The sequence below is a fragment of the Thamnophis sirtalis genome, unplaced genomic scaffold, assembly GCF_051295495.1.
Source record: "Thamnophis sirtalis isolate CommonGarterSnake01/CBP01778 unplaced genomic scaffold, rThaSir2_p1.2 scaffold_5, whole genome shotgun sequence".
NCBI classification, from domain to species: domain Eukaryota; kingdom Metazoa; phylum Chordata; class Lepidosauria; order Squamata; family Natricidae; genus Thamnophis; species Thamnophis sirtalis.
Window position 1 is genome coordinate 104,266,917 of NW_028261385.1, and position 21,945 is coordinate 104,288,861.

Sequence of the window (21,945 nt, forward strand, 5' to 3'; positions counted from 1 at the left end):
AGCATAAAATTAAACAAGAGTTTACACGGAACTCCAATTTGATTTATTTAGGCGTGCATTGTTTCCTCTCCAACAGCAGGTGCTTATTACCTGCTTATTACCTAAGCAATGTTTAATTGCGCACTGTTGCTGTAAATAACTACTCTTTTGAATGGTTTCTTTGCTTCTCTGAGGTTCCTTCTCATGATAGTACAATTGCTTCCTTCCTTCCTTCCTGTGTCTTTTACTTTATGTACCAGTGGATGACAAGAGCTGCCCACGATTTTTACATATATTTGAAGCAAGCCCTTAGCAGGCATGGGATCTATGACTTTTCATAAATTGGATAATTATAATTCCCAGCAGTCTCACCAAGCTTGGACAACATTTGGGAACTGTCATTCAGCAACCACTAATGAGTCACTGATTTTCCATTGCTTCACTTGTGAATTTGATGGGATACTTACTGTAAGTCTCTTTTTGAAATCATTGGAACTTCCCTTTTGTTCAATTACAACTTTTAAATTAGCCAAATTAAACAAAGGTGAGAATGCACGTATTTATTATGAACCATATACAAACTCCCCCTAGGGCAAGAGGTTGGACTAGAAACCTCCAAGATCCCCTCCCATCTTGATTCTATGAAATTTGGTGGGATTAATGGCCCAAGGAAATAAGCTTGTCTGCAAGAGATCTTCTGAAGGTTTCTGCACAAAGTGGTTGGACTTGGGAATGAATAGGTAACCACGTAATGGAAATTAACCTTGATCATTTTATCGCCTAGATTAAGTGCTGGACTTGGAACTCTTCAGACAAGTGTAAACAATATATTTCATATTGATCAGCAATGACATTTTTATCTTCTCCCCGCACCTCCGCCCCAAAAATGTACCAAAATAATGAAACTTGCACAGCTACTGACTGTTTACTAAAATTTCTTAGATTTCTTGTGATCTTTTCCTACTGGCAGTTGATGTCACATACCAATGAAATGTAAGCTGAAAATTATTTACCAACTTTTATATGCCTTTTAAAGAAATGCCATATGGAATCCAGGAACAGCCTAAGCAGCAAATTGCATACCTCGTTTGAAGAGTATACATCACAGTGACTGCATTTCTAAACTGCTGAAACTGCCAGTCCATACTATCCTTCCAAGTCTGCATCTCTGATCCCACGGATCAACCCATTTTGATCTATTATTGGTATGAATCAGAGGTTGATGATTTAACAATTCTGCGTGGTGCAACTGCAGAAAACCAGGTCGCATAAGCCTTGCAATATTCTGCCAACCCAGCCTTAGCTTAAACACTGAGGTCTTCAGCGTCCCTTGCAGTGTCCCATGATCATGTGAACTTTTGTGTCCTTCTGAGAAGCAAAGTCAATGGGAAAACAAGATTCACTTAATAACCATGTTATTAATTTTAGAACTGCAGTAGTTACTTAACAAATGTGATAAGAAAAGTCATAAAATGGGGCAAATTAATACATTTCTCACTTAACAACAAAAATTTTGTGTTCAATTGTGGTTGTAAGTTGAGGACTACCTGTAGTGAAAACTTCATGAGCTGGTTTTCTATTTTGCAGGATGCAAAGCTGGAATTTCCCCATCCACCCACCCATTTGCAATACAGGCACAGGAGGGTGTGGTAGCTGCTTTTGAAAAAAACCCATTATTTTGACATTCGATCAGCCTGGTTTGAATTTGTATAACCATTTCTCTCCTTTGAAAATGAATGCCAGCATTCTTGGATAATGATATACGTCACTGGAATCATCGGGACTCTCTCTAGTAACACTTTATAAATCCTTAATAAGACCACACCTGGAATATTGCAACCAATTTTGGTCACCATACTACAAAAAAGATATTGAGATTTTGAAAAAAAAGTTCAGAGACGAGCAACTAAGATGATCAAAGGCCTAGAGACTAAAACATACAAAGAACAGTTGCAGGATTTGGGTTTGGCTAGTCTGAAGAAAAGAAGAATTAGGGGTGACACGACAGCAGTATTCTGGTATATGAGGGGCTACCACAAAGAAGAGAGGTTCAAATTATTCTACAAAGCACCCGAAGGCAGGACAAGAAGCAATGGATGGAAACTAACCAAGGAAAGAAGCAACCTGGAATTAAGGAGAAACTTCTTTACAGTGAGGACAACTAACCAGTGGAACAGTATGCCTCCAGTAATTGAGGGCACTCCAACACTGGACGTTTTTAAGAAGAGTCTAAGCAGTGGTTCCCAACCTTTTTTTGGCCATGCCCCTCCTAAGCATCTCTAAAATCCTGATACCCCCCTCCTGACATATAATTCTTACTTTACTCAAAAAGTGAACTCTACTCATGCTGAGGAAGCCTAAAAGGCCATTAACTTGGTTTAAACAAGATTCAAATTGCCCCCATTAAAAATCAAATTGCCCCCCTGTGGGGAGTGAACCCCACGTTGGGAACCACTGGTCTAGACAGTCACTTATCTAAATTGGTATAGGTTGTCCTGCTTGGGCAGGGGGCTGGACTAGAAGACCTCCAAGTTCCTTCCAGCCTATTCTATTCTATTCTAATTTCTACCATCCCCTACTCTATTCTAATTCTACCTCACCCTACCCTGGTCTACTCCATTCTTGCAACTCGATAGCGCATTGAACCACCGGTATTAGGCGCGCGCATACCCAGCCAACTCACTGCGCACGCGCACAGAGGAGGCGGAGCACTCGGGGGAGCAGGTGGGCGGAACCGTCGTTGTGCCGATGGCAGGGGGTGTGGCTTCTCCAGGCGCACGCTATAACTGGAGCGGCGAGCGCATCTCGCCAGGCGTTTGCTTTTTCCCCGTCTTTCTCCCTTTCCCATCATGAAGAAGCTGCTGTGGGCGCTGGCAGGTACCGCCGCGAGTCTCTCTCTCCCTGCTCAAACGTGGGAAGCGGGTGGCCGGCTTTCCCCAGCTGCTCTGCTTCTAGCAAACCCCGGCCGCGGTTGAAACGTTAATCCCTTTGCGCCTCCCGCGATGCTTTCCTTTGCATCAGGTCGCTGTCCGAGGGCACAGGGGAAATCCTTGGCACTGCTTTCTCCGTGGGGGTCAGTTGGCAACCCCGAGAGAGTACCGAGTTGGGGGGGGAGGGCTCCAGGGACTGTGGTACGGTAATCATGGCAATTATTTGTGCGAGACTTTGGTCTCCCCTAGTAACCTCTCCATCCTTTTTTCCCTTCCATCCGCACCCCAGGACTCCTGTTGATGCTTTCTCTTGCGACAAGTACCACAGATGTGAGTATTGAGAGTCCAAGGAGTAAGCAAGTTCTTCTCGTCTCAAGAGTTACTTTGTAATTTGCAAAGTTCATTAAAAAGTTAGTTTCGAAGTAGGGTTGCTGGTTCATCCTGCAGCAAGCCCGTGGGTGTGTGTGTGTCTGTGTCTGTGTGTGTATTTGTGTGTGTGCGTGTGTGTGCACGCGCGTGCGTGCGCGTATGCATGCTGTGTGAGCCACCTGGATGGCAATGGGGACAGGCTTTTTGTGCTCATAGCTATCAGGGAGTCAAAATAGAAGTCAGAGCTCAGATGAGAAGCTTCCCTCTTTTCGATCAGAAAGTTGCTGCCCATAATTGGAAAGTTCACAGAACTGCTGGAAAGCTTTGCAGCTGAGAAAGGAAATAATCTGTTTACCGTATGCCCAAAGATGATGTTGACGTTTTCGTGCTTCAAGCTATAGTCCGCAGAGAGTAAACATGAACCAAAATGTTTCTGGGGTATGTTAACTGCACAGGGAAAAAAACAATTTGGAAACTAAATCCTAACAGAAATGAAAAGCATTATCGGAAACATCTTTCGTCCTTTGAAAACGAATGCTAGCCCTCTTTTGAAAATGAAGGCTAGCCCTCCGCATCCCAATCTTCAGTTTTAATTGTCATATGGAGTTGTGCATTTTGCTGCAAAGATTATTGGGTTAGAAAATTATGGTTTTTCACGAAGGGCAGATATTTGGAATGTTTTCACTATGCTTAGCCTCCTTCGGATTCTGTCAGCCGGTCAGTGTTGGCTGGCGGGTCCCCGGAGGAGAGCCTTCTCTGTGGCTGCTCCGACCCTGTGGAATCAGCTACCCCCAGAGGTGCGGACCTTACCCACTCTCATGGCCTTCAGGAAAGCCGTTAAAACCTGGCTGTTCCGGCAGGCCTGGGGCTGTTGACCTTAGTGTTAAGGTCCAGCCCCGATTAGTATGTGTGTTGTGTATTTTAAACTATTTTTTTTTACTTATTTTGCTTTTCTTTTTTTCTTCTTTCATTGTAAGCCGCCTGGAATCCTCCGGGATTGGGCGGCGTATAAATTTAATAAATGAAATGAAATAAATGAAATATTATTCTATATAAATATTAGACTTAGGCTTTCATTACCAACTAGGTTTTTGTTTAGAATCTCATCCAAACAAGAGACAAGGTTGAAAGTTTGGACTTTGTAGTTTCCTCCTTTTGTCCTCTCTATTTACTTCAACATCAAATTTTTAGAAAAATCATTTGATGTTGAAATGTTAATTAAGAAATCTAAGATGACCATTTGGAAGTCACTGAAATACAAGAAAAAATTGTAAAAGAAGGAAGAATTTGATCTCCGTAGCCAAACATAGGGAATTGTAAAATGGAGGGGAAGTTGCTGCTCAGTTCTTAAGTTTTGATACTCCTAAAGGAATTTTATCATGTTTGTTAATAACCTTCTAACATAGTTCTTTGTTAATAATTTCACAGTGAACTTTTACATTGAATGGCTCTCAGGAGCATTTTAATATGTTAAATATCTAATTTGTTTTTGCTTAATCAGGTTTGTTTTATAAAAATGTCACTATAGCTAAATGTGTTATTTATTTATATCTATCCCATTTCTAATATTTTTACAAATAACTCACAGAGGTGAACATATTTGATACTCCTTCTTCCTGCTTCCCCCCTTAATAACAACCCCGTGAGGTGGGTTGGGCTGAGAGAGGGTCATTTGCCCAAAGTCACACTGACTTTAGGGTCTAAGGCAGGACTAGAACTCAGTCTCCTGGTTTCTGAAGTTTTTTTATTTCAGAGATTGTATTTCAAAGGCTTGTAGTTTTACCAGAAGTGAGTGGGTTATAATTATAGTAAACAAAATGTATTTCCAAAGTGTATATTTTGATTAATGCTTTTTTCTCAATGAGAGAATCTAAAATATTTTATACTGCAAGCAAACACTACAGAGTTCAATCTATTGTAAAAGTGTCACATTGCATGAATTAAAGGCCAATAGCTATATTTAAAGTAACATATATCTACTTCATTTACATTATTTGAATCTTTTCAGTATTAAACACGTTGAACAGCAGGGAGGTAACACGGGGCTGGATCCAGGCGATAGTTAACGCCTCCCTTCGGGAGGGTTTCTTCCCCCCCCCCTAAAGGCGGCGGTGGTAAGACCCCTCCTGAAGAAGTCGTCCTTGGATCCAGCCATTCTAAATAACTATCGTCCAGTCTCCAACCTCCCCTTTGTTGGGAAGGTTGTTGAGAAAGTGGTGGCCTCTCAGCTCCGGCGGTCCTTGGATGAAACCGATTATCTAGACTCCTTTCAGTCTGGATTCAGGCCTGGCTACAGCACGGAAACTGCTTTGGTCGCACTGACCAATGATCTCTGGAGAGCCAGGGACGGGGGTCATGCCTCCGTCCTAGTGCTCCTTGACCTCTCAGCCGCCTTCGATACCATCGACCATGGTATCCTTCTGGGACGGTTGCGAGAGGTGGGGATGGGAGGCACCGTCCTTCGGTGGTTCTCCTCCTACCTCTCGGACAGGTCGCAGTCGGTGTTAGTTGGAGGGCAGAGGTTGACCCCCTAGGCCCCTTAAGTATGGGGTGCCGCAGGGTTCGGTCCTGTCCCCCCTCCTGTTTAACATCTACATGAAGCCGCTGGGTGAGATCATTCGGCGGCACAGGATAAAATATCACCAGTACGCGGACGATACACAGTTGTATCTGTCCACCCCGTGCCAACTCAGTGAAGCGGTTGACGTGATGTGTCAGTGCCTGGAGGCTGTTAGAGTCTGGATGGGGGTAAACAAGCTTGCACTCAATCCTGACAAGACCGAGTGGCTTGTGTTTTTCCCTCCCAATAATTGGCCATGTATTCCATCTCTCAGGCTGGGGGGTGAAATTATACGCAATTTGGGAGTCCTCCTGGACCCACAGCTGACTTTAGAACATCATTTATCGGCTGTGACCAGGGGGGCATTTGCCCAGGTTCGCCTGGTGCACCAATTGCGTCCCTACCTGAACCGGGAGGCTCTCACAACAGTCACTCACGCCCTTGTGACCTCAAGACTGGACTACTGTAATGCGCTCTACATGGGGCAGCCCTTGAAGAGTATTCGGAGACTTCAGCTTGTCCAGAATGCAGCCGCGCGAGCGATTGTGGGTGCACCTCGGTACACCCACGTTACACCTATCCTCCGCAAGCTGCACTGGCTGCCTATTGGTCTCCGGATGCGCTTCAAGGTGCTAGTCGTCACTTATAAAGCCCTACATGGTATTGGACCTGGGTACTTGAGAGACCGCCTTCTGCCAATTACCTCCCAAAGACCTATTAGATCCCACAGACTAGGCCTCCTCCGAATTCCATCCGCCGGCCAATGCCGACTGTCGACCACCCGGAGGAGGGCCTTCTCTGTGGCTGCTCCGGCCCTCTGGAACGATCTCCCCGTGGAGATCCGGACCCTCACCACCCTTCAGGCTTTCCACAAAGCCGTCAAGACCTGGCTGTTCCGACAGGCCTGGGGTTGTTGAGTTCCCTCCCCACTTGAATTGTGTGACTGTTGACAGCTTTTAAATTGTTTCCGTATTTTGTTGTTTGTCTTTTGCTTTTTTGCTTTCTGTATTGTTCCCTTCCCTTCTGGTTTGTTAGCCGCCCTGAGTCCCTCCGGGAATAGGGCGGCATACAAGTTTAATAAACCTTGAAACCTTGAAACCTTGAACATAAAGTTAGGCTTTTTTTGAACTTTTAAAGTTTAAAGTAGAGCAAGATTTGCAATCTGAACTGCCTGAAATAGATGAAATTCTTTGTGATATAACATTTCTTTTAATTCTTTTTTAACAAGTCTTCACATATTGCTTGATTTCATCATTAGTGTCCGATCTGGATCAAATATAATAAGTTATTAGATTGGGAAATTTTCACAGTACTGCTGTTTTGGACCTTATTTTACATGGAGCCACTTGGCAACTGGTCTATCATTTTAAGTTATGTGAGTTGATATTTGTTCTTTATAAAAATGGATAATTTTTGTGCTATAGGGTAAATTGAAAGCAATATTTTCAATATATATATTCACCTAAACATACTTAAACTACAATGTTGAAACATTTTAAAATATGAATTTGAGTAATATATTGGTATATCTGTCTATTTCTAGCCTCAGTGTAACTTGTACACCCTGCCTGGATGCCCAAGGAATTTTAATCCAGTTTGCGGAACTGATGGAGAAACATATGCAAATGAATGTATGCTTTGTATGATAAACAGGTAATTTGAAATTAGAAGATAATTCGCTATGTAAGGTGGCATGAACTTTATAAAATCGGTTGAGGCATCTGTGCTTAATTACTTACTTCGTTTCAACTTCCTATCTCTCAGCCCCTCTGAAAACCTATTGGGAAGTGAATGATTCTTCCATTCTCGAAGAATGTAACATCTGACCAACATTTATTGACAGGAGAGAGTCACAAAATTGTGAAACCAATTATTTCTCTGATAGTATTCGGTATTGGCTATTTCCAAAAGTTAGATATTTACCTAGAAATAATCATTCTTTTGTTTTATTTATTTCTTATGGGGGTCTTTACATGATCTTGTATTAAAAATATTATTTTAATAATATTTGACTTTGGGGGGGGGGGGAGAATATACAAATAATACAATCTTCACAAATAAAGAATTGTGCTTTTACAGTGTAAATCAAACAGATCATTTATAGTAGGATCACACACACTAATTATTGTATTTTTCGGACTAATATGCACCGGTGTATAAGAGCACCAAGATTTCAAAGAAGTAAGTAAGAAATAAAGGTTTTGCCTTAACTCTCAGCCCACAGCAGCACTCTGCAGGCTTCAGCAGGACAGGGGCAAAAAACGCCCCCGTTTTTGCCTTGCCCCAGCCCTGCTGAAGCCTGCTGGAGGCTGAGGGAAGGGAAAAGAGCCTCAGTTACTGTGAAAAATGGCCCGTTTTTTGCCCATTTTTTGCAACAATAGGGGCATTTTTGCCTTGCCCCAGCCCTGTTAAAGCCTGCAGAGTGCTGCTGGGGACTGAGGGAAGGTAAAAAAGCTTCAATTTTTTCAGAAAACGGCCCATTTTTCTACAGAAGTGGGATGCGGGGGTGGGGCTTTGGGAGGCCAAAAATGGCTGTATTCAGTGTATAAGATGCACCAACATTTCCACGTTCTTTTAGGGGGGGAGGTGTGTCTTATACTCTGAAAAATACGGTAGGTAATTTATATCAATTTCCAATCCAGTTTGCAATTCTAACACCAAAAAATAATGTTTCCAGAGATTGTTGATTCCATTTGTCAAATTTATTCTGTCTTCACCTTTCCTCTCAGAGTTCTCCTCTGGTCCTATGTAAAAACTATTCAGCTGAATATGTTCTCAGTTTTTCTTTAAAAACTCTCATAGTCTTTCTGCTCCATAATTTTTGAACTGACTGAGCAATGTAGTCACAGAAACAATTATGAAAGCACCTAACTCATAATAATTGAAAATAATTATTAATTGAAATAATTGAAAATAAGAGGAAAATAATTGCCTTTTTTGCTTTCTAAGGGAACATATAAAATGTAGCAAAATTTGATTGCAAAGCTAGTTTTATCTCCTATGAAAAGCCTATTAACATTCTCCTGAAAGCGATGAAAGAAAAGAAATCTTTCCAGTACCTACTTCAATACATGCTAGCATAATCTAACAATGTGTGTTTGATTTTTTCCCTTACAGAGAGAAGGACAAGGACATACAAATTGCCTATAAGAGTTCCTGTTCATGAGAGGAGGCTCAAGGAACAGAAAAAACAGATCCATAATCTGCTGAGAAGTTGAAACCATACTTACTTTAAATGTGCTTTTAAAGCTGTTAAAATAAATGCAAGCTTACGTGCCTTTGTCCAACTTCTGCATCAGCTTACTTCAAATGTTTTGTCGAAATAACTTTTTTAAAAAAAATTGTGGGTTTTTGTTTTTATATTTAAACCTAATTTTTTAAAGAAATCATTCTGAAAAAAATAGAAGAAATAAGTACTGTACGATCATTTGGACCAAGCTTAATTCAACTTGGATATATAGAAATCGACAACTCTTGGCCTCCAACTAAAGGATGAAAGCAAGAAATGCTCCTTTAAGTTTACTCAGACTGAGGAAATCAACATTTGGAACCAAATGTACTTTCTAGCACGGAGAATTTGCTCCTTCTCTGATCAGAAATGGGACTAATTTGGTTTCTCACCTTGTTATGATGTTCTTCCCAGAAGGCAATGCCTGTTGGTCTTTTGACACCCCTTGTTAACATGCAACATTCTCACAGGCTTATACAGCTATTTATAGGGACGTGGTGGCTCAGTGGCTAAGATGCTGAGCTTGTCGATCAGAAAGGTCGACAATTCGGTGGTTCGAATCCCTAGTGCTGCGTAACGGAGTGAGCTTCTATTTATTTGTCCCAGCTTCTGCCAACTAGTAGTTCTAAAGCATGTAAAAATACAAGTAGAAAAAATAGGAACCACCTTTGATGGGAAGGTGTGCGCCTTTGGCGTTTAGTCATGCTGGCCACATGACCACAGAGACGTCTTCAGTCAGGGCTGGCTCTTCAGCTTTGAAACGGAGATGAGCACTGCCCTCTAGAGTCTGGAACGACTAGCACATATGTGTGAAGGGAACTTTACCTTTATACAGCTATTTATATGAAAACACATAAGCATATATTTGGCAAAAAAAGTCTATAGATTTATAGTTATATGCACCATGAAACCTTCGTCACATAGATCCATATTGCTCACAATTCTCATTATTTTGATAAAGAGTAAATTCATAAACAGTATGAATGCATGACCATTAACCCAAGATATTGCAAATTCGCACTGTTCATTATCAACTACTTTGGTTTTTGTTTTCCTATACCCTTGCTCAGTAACTGTAGTTTCTCTCCCTTTATAATAAATTCTTGGGTTTTGGTGTAGAATTCAAAATCACAAATTTTTAAGCCATATGATTATGTCCGAAGCCTATTTCAAATATACATCCCTTCCATTATTTTAATATTCAATATTTTAAAAATGTATATTTTCAATATATTTTTCTTAACATAATAACATTGATTAAACTAATTAAAGGCTTACATTTTAATGTCATCCAATAAACATGAACAATTAATTTATGGTATTTTACATTTTCGGTACATTTACCGAAATATATGGCTTTTATTTATTTTACTTAAAATACTTATATGATCATGGGACTGTTAAGCTCATATTGCAGCTACAGTGGCCTATTACATATTCTTTAATGTCTCAATCATTGGTTGTTAATTAGGGATATTTCAAAGCTTTACAGGTTGGCCTCAACTAATGACTGCAATTGGGACTGCAAATCTGGTCATAAGTCAAAGCACCCAGATAACAGGAAGTCTTTTTCTAGCCTTTTTCATGGTGGTTAAGCAAATGCTGTGGTCGTTAGGTCTAATTGTAGTTACATGACTGCAGAATGCCACATTGGGTCCCAGAGCTGACCTGCCTGATATGAAGTCATGTGATAAGGTCATGTGATGGGGTCAGTATGACCATTTGTGATAGCGGGGGGGGGGTGCTTAATGGGCTGTAAAGTACCCGTTCCATGTCTGTTTTAACTTTGGTCATAATACAGCTGGTTGTAAGTTTGAGTATTACCTATATCCCAAAAGTCATACAAATAACTATTTTTTTCGTTTTATCTATTAAAAATCTATAAATTTAAATCTTTAAAAAATATATACTGATTTCTTCCTTTTATCTATTAAAAATCTATAAATTCAAATCTTTAAAAAATTACTGATAGTAATTGTAACTATCAGATAATAACTGAATTACTGATAGGAGTTATTCATGCTGTAAAACATTTGCAGCAAAATAGGACATAAAACAGGGTTTTAATTGAATACATATACTACTAAAATTCTCGTACTTATCTGTTTGTACTCTCAAGCTAACCCAAACTCTGCATTATGCTGCAAAATACTGTATAATGAATCAAAGTTACCTAAAATCGGCTAACTTAAATAATGCGTGAAAATATCCAGGTCCTGTGAAGAATCCAATTTCTGTGGAATTGAAACTTCCACCTTGTTCAGACTAATTTTATTCACAAACTTCTGGCCATTTGATGTGTTGTCATGGTCACACAATTGTGATTTTTGATACTCTGCCAGCTTTCCACAAACAAAGTTAATGGTAAGCCAGGAGGAAGTTGGTACCTGTTCCTGCTTCCACTACTTTTTTGCCTACTTGTGGACATTCTCTTTAGTGTAAAAGTTAATACTGACTTTTTATTGAAGTTCATTTGCCACTGCAATTATTTTTTCTATTTAGGATACATATTCTTCTTAGATGATCATAGGACTGTTCAGCATTGGACTAAAAATAATAATGTTCACTCTGGTTACGTGTGATTGCACTACCTTTCTCTCAAAGGAGTCACCTATAATTCACCTATAGTGAAACTTTCTTCATTATCAAATTTTGGAAGCAATGTGTACAAATTCTCAATATTCTCTGGGCAAATTTGTTGAATCCAAGGCAATTCATTTTATGTCAAGTTGACTTTAATTTTACAGCATCTGTTTAGAGTTTGAAGCAGTGCATATATATATATATATGGTTCCATCACAAGGGGACGCCCTTTCTTTAATAAAATACAGCAGAGAGAACATGTATAATCACTAATCCAAGAAGCCTCATTTTTTCCAGTTGCTGTCCTCATGTTTGCACAGCTGTTGTTTAAAAAATCTTTTCTATTTGACCTTGCAGTCACCAATGCCATTATGTCAGTTTAGTATGATACAAATTAAAGAGACCTTGGAAGTTAGTTTGCAGTGTACTTGTAAAATAGCAAATAGAACATTCATGAATATAAAGTATCTAAAATAATTTTAAAATAGGAATATAATTTACCAGTCTGAAATAGAATATTAATCAACTTCTGTTCTACAGTTTTAATATGGTTGCAAAGAATGGTTATACTTAGTGGACAAATTAGACAGAGCTGAAAAAGTCTGAGCTATAACAACATATTTGTCAAGTATTTGACGCCAAATAATCCCAGCTATGTGATACACCAAAAGCCAACATTTTCCCACTCAATATCTTCCAGATGTGTTACTATAATAAATGGTAGCTGAGAATTCTAGGAATTGTAGCTTAACTCAAAGGTGTTTTTTCAAAAGGCAACTGGACTTTGTTTTTCCTTGAAGATGTTCTGCTTCTCGTACAAGGAGCTTCTTCAGTTCCGAAGAAGCTTCTTGGGTGAGAAGCTAAACGTCTTCAAGGAAAAACAAAGTCCAGTTGTCTTTGGGACAACCATGACCTGGGTGACTGAGAATCTTAATGGACAGTTATAGCTTAACACATATTTCAATTAAATAGTGGAATTTGGTGATAACAATGCAAAATGTATAATGCTAGAAGCAAAACATAAGCTAAAAAATGCAGAATTCAAGAGATGAGCCACGCTGTAGATTAATCTTCAACTTTCAGAATTTCCTACGCATCTTAAAAGTTGCCAAGGTTGAGAAATGGAATAAAATACATGAAAAACACGAGCATAGAATGTACAAGAGATGCAGACATATACAATAGCTTTCCCCCACTTGTATTGTGATATACAAATATGCCTTAGGAGAAAATTACTTTTATTCTGTCACCATGATAATGTCTTTGCCATGTCTGTAGACCAGAAATGTGCTGAAATTGTTTTTAGCTGTATCACTACTACAAATATTGCTTCCCCCTTAAGATGATTCCAGCTGTGGGGATGGGTGTGAAGGCTGAATTCAAAATTGGCAAGAGAATGAATTGAAGTATCATTAATGCAAGCCCTCCTATTTTTAACATGCATGGGGTGGGGTTTGCATCATAATACTGCATGCATCATTTTATCAATTTGGTCCTTGCCAAATATTGCAGCAAAACAAGGAAGTGAGGGGACCCACTTTCTCACTGGCTTGTGAGGAGAGCACGGAGTCTCATTGAAGAAAGGAAAAAAGAATATGCATTTGATAAATACAGAAATCCTAATTGAAAGGGATTTTGATATGGTGTGGTATGTTTTTGTGATTGTGTGTTTTTCTTTTCTTTTAGTCAACTATAGTTAAGACAAAATGGAATGTAGAACAGGACACCGGAAGGAGTATTGAGATGGTTAGATCAGCGGTGGGTTCTTACCGGTTTGGCCTGGTTTGGCCGAACTGGTAGTGGTTTGGCGGCCTGGGTCGCTGGAACCAGCAGCGACTCAGCCTGCCATGCCCCTGAACTGGCCCCCTAGGCGGCACCATTTCAGTTCTATGCATGCACAGAACAATTTTAATTGCACTGTGCATGCTTGTGCAGCATGTACACAAGCAAACCGGCAATAGTGCCTGCCAGAACCCACCCTTGGATCAGATCGACCCTACACCTGCCACAGCATTGTGACTGGTAGATTCCCGTTCCTCCAGCTGTTGACATAGAAAAAGGAAAACAGCAAAGCCAGAGGAATCAGCCAATCACATTGCTTATCATGCTCTGTGTGTGCATACTCTGGACAGTACCATTTGACAATGAGTCAAACCAATGGCAGGAGTAATGAGCAGGGATCAGCAATGGCTGTTGTGGATTTTGTACCAGGAAGTTTACTGCTGACTGAAGAAAGATTGGAGAGCATTTTAACTGGAGAGTATTTTAACTCAGCATTGGGAAAAGAAGCATGGGGGGAGTGGGGAATGACGCAAAGGATGAGAATGAACCCAAATCATTATTTATCAAGGTGTAGCACTGTGTTTGTGCAATGCCATTTTAAACTGATTGCATGCTCTGCCAAGTAGTGAGGGGAAATTTATTCTGCCTTTGGTGTCTGCCCAGATTGCTAATCAGATGCAGAAATGTGGTAAGACAGGTAGAACAAAAACAAATTATATCCAGGCTAACATATATTACTAATGTAAATTTATTGTTATTGCTACTAATTTTGTTGTTGTTGTTGTCAGCCACTCATTGCAACTATTTGCCCAAAAACAAAACTACAAACAATATTTTTTTAAAGCCAACCAAAATTCATCCATCTTATAAATATAGTGAACTCTGAGCAAAGTGGAAAACTCGCATTACCCTGAATTAAAATTCATCATCAGCCAAAGGGACCAAGAGAAGCAAAACACAACATTCACAAAAGAATGAATACAATTCCTACACATGGTCAACTGTATGGCTAAGTTCCCATGTAGTCAATCATTTTATGCTTGAGTACCAAATGATCACAGAGGAAAAATACTTACATCTCCCCTTGTTGTCAACCAACAAAAGAAAAAAAATGGTTGGCTGAACTAATTTCTTATTGCCAGTAAGATAAACTGAAACCTACCATATATTCAAAGCATCCTCTCCATTAAAAAAAAAAAATCTTAGATTCTATTGACCCCTCTGATATTTTCCACATTCTCAGTTATTACTGAGAATACTTCCCAAACATGTCTAACAAAAACCTTGAATAGCAAAAATTCAAAAATATATCAAAAACGTATAACAAAATATCCACACTTGGAAAGGCACCACAAAACCTGTATTGTATAAAGACCACTGTCTCAATTGACTACAGCTAATCAGCTGACCTACCCTGCCCACCCCAAGATATTTGCAATATTTCAGAAGAAATAAACAACAACTTCAATTATGTGAATCCCCAAAAGTTGACCTGGCCTTCAGGGGGGATCCTATGCAGCTCCAAAGCTTTTTGCTCAGTCATTGATCTAACAATGTGCTTTTGCTTCTATGACAGCTATCCATCTTTCATGAGTCTTTAGACCAGAGGTGTCAAAATCAAGGCCCGCGGGCCAGATTTGGCCCATGGGGTGCTTAGATCTGGTCCACTGGGCCGCCCTAGAAACAGCGGACAGGCATGCGGCTCTCCCCAGCTCACTGGCAAAGGGTTGCAGGAGGCCATCGCAGTTGAAAACAGAATTTGGGAGCCGGTTTTCCCTGGCAGAGTGCTTGGGCCACCGCAGATGCCCCCAACACAAGTGACATTGAGCTGGCCACGCCCACCCTGGCCACATCTACCACCACCCCTTGAGAGGTCAAACACAACTCTGATGCAGACCTCAATGAAATTGAGTTTGACACCCCTGCTTTAGATCATACCCATCATGCCTATAAGCTCAGCTGCTATCAACTTCTGTATGTCCTGAAGACTTGTCAGACCTGTTTAGGATTTTTAATTTTGTTTTCTTTTCGGGTTGGCCTGTTTCACTTTCAAATTGTTTGGCATTCAGCCTTCAAAATTCAGAACTAAATTAAATGAGCTCATAAAACGACAAACAACAATTAAGCATAGAAATGCAGTATATGCTAAGGCAAGATTTTATGGGATTGAGAAAATAATAAGCTACATTCTTTTGTACACTTGATTAATCTATCTGTCACTATAGAAAAGTGCTTGGTTTTTTTCCCACCTAATGGGAAAATTAATGGGCAGAAGCTGTTGCAGGCAGCAGGTCAGGCTAGAATGTTTGCACCCAGGCACTTGGCAAGTCCAGGGTGGGCTCGTACAAACCCACCCCATGGGGCAGACACATCAGCATGACCCCTGGCAATGGGCTGAGACTGCTGAAGCAAGGGAGGGTTGCCAGAAGGATTATCTGTATCATGTCTGAGCTATGGATGACCACTAGTTGGCAGAAAAGAGGTACATCTAACATAACCTTTGCTTCCATCCATGGGAGTCTGGATTTTTGCAGGCTGGGTGCAGCAGTTCTAATCTTGAACCAATTGCAAACTTCTTTTTAGCTTCTGTTCCCATAACTGAAAATGCAGATAAAAGAGGCAGGGCCAAAGCATTTGTTGGGCAAAGTAGAGATAAACACAGTATATATCCTTGGCCTACAAAAAGTTATAGGCACCCCACCCCAACCTCAGATATCTTTCTTCATATCTCCTTTCATGTATTTTTCTAAGTATTCTTTATCTTTTTAAAGGCGTTTCCCCTTTTTCTGTTTTTTTTTTTAGATTCATCAACCAAATTTTCTTGTCTCACATCTTTGGCACAAGGAAGCACGCATGCACGCACGCACACACACACACACAAAACTCCATGTAAATACTGAAGACATATTATCCTATAAGAGACCTACATACTCTTTCATGGAGTCTGTGATTACAAGAATGGCCTGATAAGAGTCTGTAACTCCAACCAAAGCCCATCGGATCATATTATGATCTGACCAGTCATAAGTCACTTTTTTCAGTACCATTGTAACTTTGAGTAGTCACTAAATGAATTGTTGTAATTCAAGAATTTGTAAGTGTTGTAAGTCAAGAATTAAATAAATATAATCACTCAGTATATTTAACAGAGGGAATTAAGAGTTGTGTCCCTTCTTTGTTGAGTGTGGTATTGCTAGCAAACTGGGACCTTCCTTTACAACCCACCAAGAAGTTCATCTACTGCCTTGGTGTATGTTGTAGTAAAATGAAGTACGTGAAAGGAATTTGAATTTCCAGGCAATCTTCTGGTATGATTAGTACTAAGAATGGAGTTCAGGTACTTCCATGCTGATGGAGCTGAGAACAATGTCTGATGTTGGCTGCTTAAGCTTGCCAACACATGCCCTCCTGTAAAAATAAAAGTATGAGCACTCTGAGAAATGATCCTCTAGCTGCTCATTTTTACCCTCAAGGCAGACTCCCATTTTTACAACTCTTCAGGAATTAGTTAAGCATGGTTACAAATCTTGAGGGATTACATGTCTTGGCGTTGACATTCACATGGCTTACTTAGGCAGTTTCTGCCCAGAATTTATTACATAAATACTTTGCAGCTGGTATTAATGTCACACAATTTCCCCATCCCCAGTTTTCTTTTTCCTATCATTAGCATTTAATGACTGGATATATTTTATAATGTTGTGTTAGAGGCATAAAAGCATCCAGAAGATGCAGTAATGTCATTCTGTCATATTAAGCTACTGAAATATAGTATAGTATAGAATTAGTAGGCTTTTCATCTGCTTTCATAAAAATTGCTGGTTCTCTACAAGGGAGAACCCTCATATTATTCTATTATAGTTTAATATCAGAGTGATTTACAAGCACTGATTTTCATCTGGCATTTGGTTCTTTGTTTGCGTCTTGTTATTGCATTTCAACTGATCCCACCCTCATCCTTAAAGAGCAACAAGAATAGGATAGCACTGATGTTAACTGTGGCCCTGTGTGGTCATTTTCAAAAGTGCTGCCTGGGTTACCAAAAGATAAATATCTCTGGACTCACTCAGTTGTGTTACTGTCCGATATGCAGTGCAGGTTCCAGACAGATGAGCTGTATTCGAGAATTGGTCTAGCAAATGTTTTGCTTTAAAATTGCTTTAAAGTTCATTACTATTGTATGAGAAATAAACATATCCAGAGGGTTTATTTTTAAATGATAAGAAATTAACTTTAATAAGGATTAATAAGGGCCAATACATACTGTGTTGTGATTAAGATGTTGGGCTAAGAAAACCAAATCCTAGATTCTAGTTCTCCCTTAGAGGTGCAGAAGTCAGTGGGGTGACCCTGAGCCAGTCACTCTTTCGTAGCTCACGATCAAGCACTGCAAAGAGCAATTTGAAAAAATATTCCTTGCCACATCATGCGTTGGTAGTTTGTGTAAGAACTAGCTCAAACAAGTGGACAAGTAAGTGCACACTACAGCCATGCGGGACAAACATTAAGAAAAACAGAAAACAAGACAGACAAGATTAAAATGAGTCATCATTCTCAAATTGCCAGTCAGAAGAACAAACCAACAGAAGAGGGAAAGTAGGGACTTTCAAAGAACAATGTCGATAAATCTTGTAAGAACTCATAAAGAAGAAAAGCTAATATTTTCCTCAAATAAATGGACAATTGGGAAGTGTGTAACATAATGCCAAACAAAACATTACAGGTAGTCCTCGACTTACGACTGCAACCGAGCCCAAAATTTCCATAATAAACAAAGGTGGCTGTTAAGTGAGTTTTGCTCCACTTTGCAGCCATTTTTGCTACAGTTGTTGACTGTGAATCCGGCCTGCAGCTATTAAGTGAATCATGCAGTCATTAAGCGAATCTGGCTTCCCCCATTGGATTTGCTTGTTGGAAATCAGCTGGGAAGGTTACAAATGGGAAGGTTATATATGACCTCAGGAGAGTAAACTATCACAAATATATGCCAGTTGTTCAGTGCCTGAATTTTGATCATGTGACCATGGGATTCAGCAAAAGTCGTAAGTATGAAAAATGGTCATAAAGGCATTTTTTTCAGTGCCTTGTCACTTTGAACTGTCCCTAAATGAATGGTTATAAGTCGAGGACTACCCGTACTGTCAATTTCACGGCAGTTGCACCTGAATCTTCTACATCCCCAGGGAAAACTCCAGCCACTTTGCCACATGTATGGAATTGTATCCCCCTGACATGTTCATCTTGAGAGGCTCACTGTACATCACTACATTAGCCTATTTGGCTTGTGGTCAGTGATGGGATTCACTTACCCTTGCTACCGGTTCACAAATGTGAGCATTTCGCCCACCTGCACCACTGCCTTCTGCGCATGTGCAGAAGATCGCGCATTAAGTTGGGACGGGGGTGGAGCCCCCAGCAGCCACCGCTACCAGTTCACCTGAACCGGTAAGAACCGGCTGAATATCACTTCTGCTTGTGATGCTGCAAAGAATGTTTTGGTTGGCATGTTGCTAAGTGGGAGCAATGTGGATATTTCAAGCCTTTGGAATGAAAGGCCGAGATTGACACTGGTATTTGATTCTTTTAGACCCAGCTGGGAGAGGTTTTGACCCAGCTGGTGAGGCTTATATTAGAAGGAGGGTTTTTTTGCTGCACAAAGAGGATTAGTTCTGCCTCTGTAATATTTGACAGAAGTCGAACATCTGTATGCCTGCCAGGAGGATAGAAAGAGCAAATCAGCCATCTTGGGGGGCTTGTTTAGAAATGAAATAGCCATCTTAGAACCAACAAAGTTGTCCTGATTTGGGCTTAAGAGACTGAGCTTTGTTTGAACAAAACAATCTGATATAAATCAATTACCACAAAGTACAGTGATTTGAGCCATAAGTCTCTCCAATTCAATCGTAAATACAGGATTGTTCTGAAGATAAACCTAAGTGCTTTACCTTCGGTTCCTTGAAAGTGACCAACATGTTTTAATACAACTGGCTAGAAATTCTGGGACATGGAACTGATGAATGCCACTCTGAGGGAAGCTGAAATAAATAAAAAGTTGCTAAAATCATCTTCAGCTGACTGTAGGCAGTACAAGAATGATTTTATTGGCCTATCTTTCATAGCTCTTGTGAGGCTGTCTTAAGAAAACTCTAACTAAACCCAGTGGTGAAATTCAATTTTTTTACTACCAGTTCTGTGGGCATGGCTTGGTGGGCATGGCAAGGGAAGGATACTGCAAAATCTTCATTCCCATCCCACTCTGGGGCCAGCCAGAAGTGGCATTTGCCGGTTCTCTGAACTACTCAAAATTTCCGCTACCGGTTCTCCAGATACTGTCAGAATCTGCTGAATTTCACCCCTAACCCCAAAGCTACCTACCACAGAGAAAAACATACACTAATTACAATGCTAATTATGATAAAAAGATATATAAGATATTCATTTTTCTCAATGACAATACTTTATACAATATGGCAGGAATCATGTTCTTGAACACACCACCATAAAACTCTCATGTCTATAGATATCTGCGACATGCAGGCAGGGGAGGCCGGGGAGGCAGGGCCTCACCACTGTCATCCTGAAAAGAAAAAGAAATAAAAGGAAAAAGGCTGAGGTAGTTGCTGCCAGAGTCACAGTGGATGACTCTGCTTAGTGTTTAACTGCAGGAGGAGGTGAGAGAACCACGTGCCTCCTTTATCTTTATGATCACTTGAGCAGAGTTAAGCAAGGGTTAAAAGGTGAAAAATTCCTTATGTACAGGAGGCACGTGGTTCTCTCACCTCCTCCTGTAGAGGGCACTTTTTTAGAGGCTTTTTTTAAACAGTTAAGCAGAGGCATCCACATGGTGACTCTAGCAGCAACTATCCTAGCCTGGCTGGAGCAGCTCTTGCCTTTTTCTTTTTACATTTTCACATTTTCTTCGTGGCAGACAAGAGGAGAGTTGAAATCCTCTGTGACACAGCTGGAAAAGGTATGTGGGTCAGACGGAGGGAGGGGGGAGGCATTCAAAATTATTGTAATTTGTAAGTAATTTTTTATTGTGAGTAATTTGTGTGTATGTGTGCTGAAGTGGACCGAGGAAGAATGACTTATTAGAACAGACTGAACGGTAGACAGGCTAGCAGTAGATGGGGACTCCGCCCTGCTTGACAGCTATTTATACGGAGCTGTCAAGGAGGGAGGCCAATAGGCACGCGTCTGACACCCCGCGCTCAGCCATGCCGCACCTTAGCCAATCAGACGCGGCCTGGCTGTTGCTGGCTGTCAGTCGTAGCCTTGAGGACTAAAACACCTCTTCTCCCCCAGCAAGGGCGTATGCATCGACGTGGTGCAGGCGTACTCATGAAGATAGGCTGGATGACGGTGGACACGCCCAGAATGCCTCAGTTCGAGAGGCGGCGCCAGAGAGGTAAGATGTCCCCGTAGCAGCTCCTCCCCAGAGGGAGTGGAGCTCTGGGTGACATCACAGAGGCCTAGTCCGGATGGTGGAATCCCAGGAGGAGGTAAGCTGGGCGGTGGGGGCATGGCCTGAACAGACAGGAAAATACAAACTGGCTGGCAGGCGGCAAGGGGGTTGGGAAGGCCTGGTAGCAGAAGGCCTAAACTGGCGGAACTGGGAAATGTGGGAATGGCTTGAGACGGTGTAACAGGTTGCTGGGGCACGGCAACTGGTAGGAGTGGCCTGACTTGGGGAAGGCCTCATGCGGAACGGAGGCTGCAAACTGCGACGGGCCTGGGGCTGGCTGCAAGGCGACGGCGGCCAACCTCTGCGGGTCAGATGGAGTCGAGGCCTCTGGAGGCTGGCGGCGCCTTAGTTGGTCCACATGGAGCTGCCACTCGATGCCATTGGGTAGGTGGACCCTGTAGGAACAGGGACCAGTTATTTTGGTGACGGTGGCAGGCACCCACCAAGGGTCCCCGGTGTAGTTCCTGGCCCAGACCAAGTCACCCATCTGGAAGGAATGGGAAGGGGCCCCCAGGTTGCCAGGCTGTTCCCCTGAATAGAGAGGGTGCAATCTATCCAGGATAGTCCGCAGGAGCCGGCCATCGGTAGCTCTGTGGGGCTTTTCCGCATGATGGGGCAAGGAGTGGAGTGCTGGGCCATAAGATAAGCAGCCACCCTTGCCAGCCAGTCACCACAGTCCATGCGGCCCAAAGCCTCCTTGGCCAATCAGACCTCCCTCTCCACCCGGCCATTGCTGGCTGGATGGTAAGGGGCCACTGGCACGTGGCGGATCCCCTGGGCGGCCAGGAATGTCTGGAGCATCATGGATGAGAACTGCACAATGTCCAGTAAGCCATGGGTGGCAAAAAGTCATTGCAAGGCCCACACCGTACTCTCGGCAGTGGTAGAGGACATGAGGACCAACTCCACCCAGCGAGAGTAGGCATCCACGAACACCAGGAATACCAGCCCATGGAAGGGACCCGCAAAATCGAGATGTAGCCGGGACCAAGGCCCCCTAGGCAACTCCCACTCCTGGGAGGAGGAGGAGGGGAGGGGAGGGCAGGAC

General features: G+C 41.5%; 1 protein-coding gene across 1 annotated transcript; it reads left to right on the forward strand.

The window, feature by feature from the left end:
• Positions 1-2,742: 2,742 nt before the first annotated feature.
• On the forward strand, positions 2,743-9,125 carry SPINK2 (serine peptidase inhibitor Kazal type 2). The gene is made up of 4 exons (XM_087716383.1): positions 2,743-2,856; positions 3,199-3,239; positions 7,382-7,491; positions 8,956-9,125. Exons 1-4 carry the CDS (start codon positions 2,829-2,831, stop codon positions 9,002-9,004), a joined length of 228 nt encoding a protein of 75 aa, XP_087572509.1. The 5' UTR covers positions 2,743-2,828; the 3' UTR covers positions 9,005-9,125.
• The last annotated feature ends 12,820 nt before the right edge of the window (positions 9,126-21,945 follow it).

Coding starts and splice junctions, on each gene's coding strand:
- SPINK2 (XM_087716383.1), top strand. CDS start 2,829: ATGAAGAAGCTGCTGTGGGCGCTGGCAG. Junction 2,857..3,198: donor GCTGCTGTGGGCGCTGGCAG/GTACCGCCGCGA, acceptor TCCGCACCCCAG/GACTCCTGTTGATGCTTTCT. Junction 3,240..7,381: donor TTGCGACAAGTACCACAGAT/GTGAGTATTGAG, acceptor GTCTATTTCTAG/CCTCAGTGTAACTTGTACAC.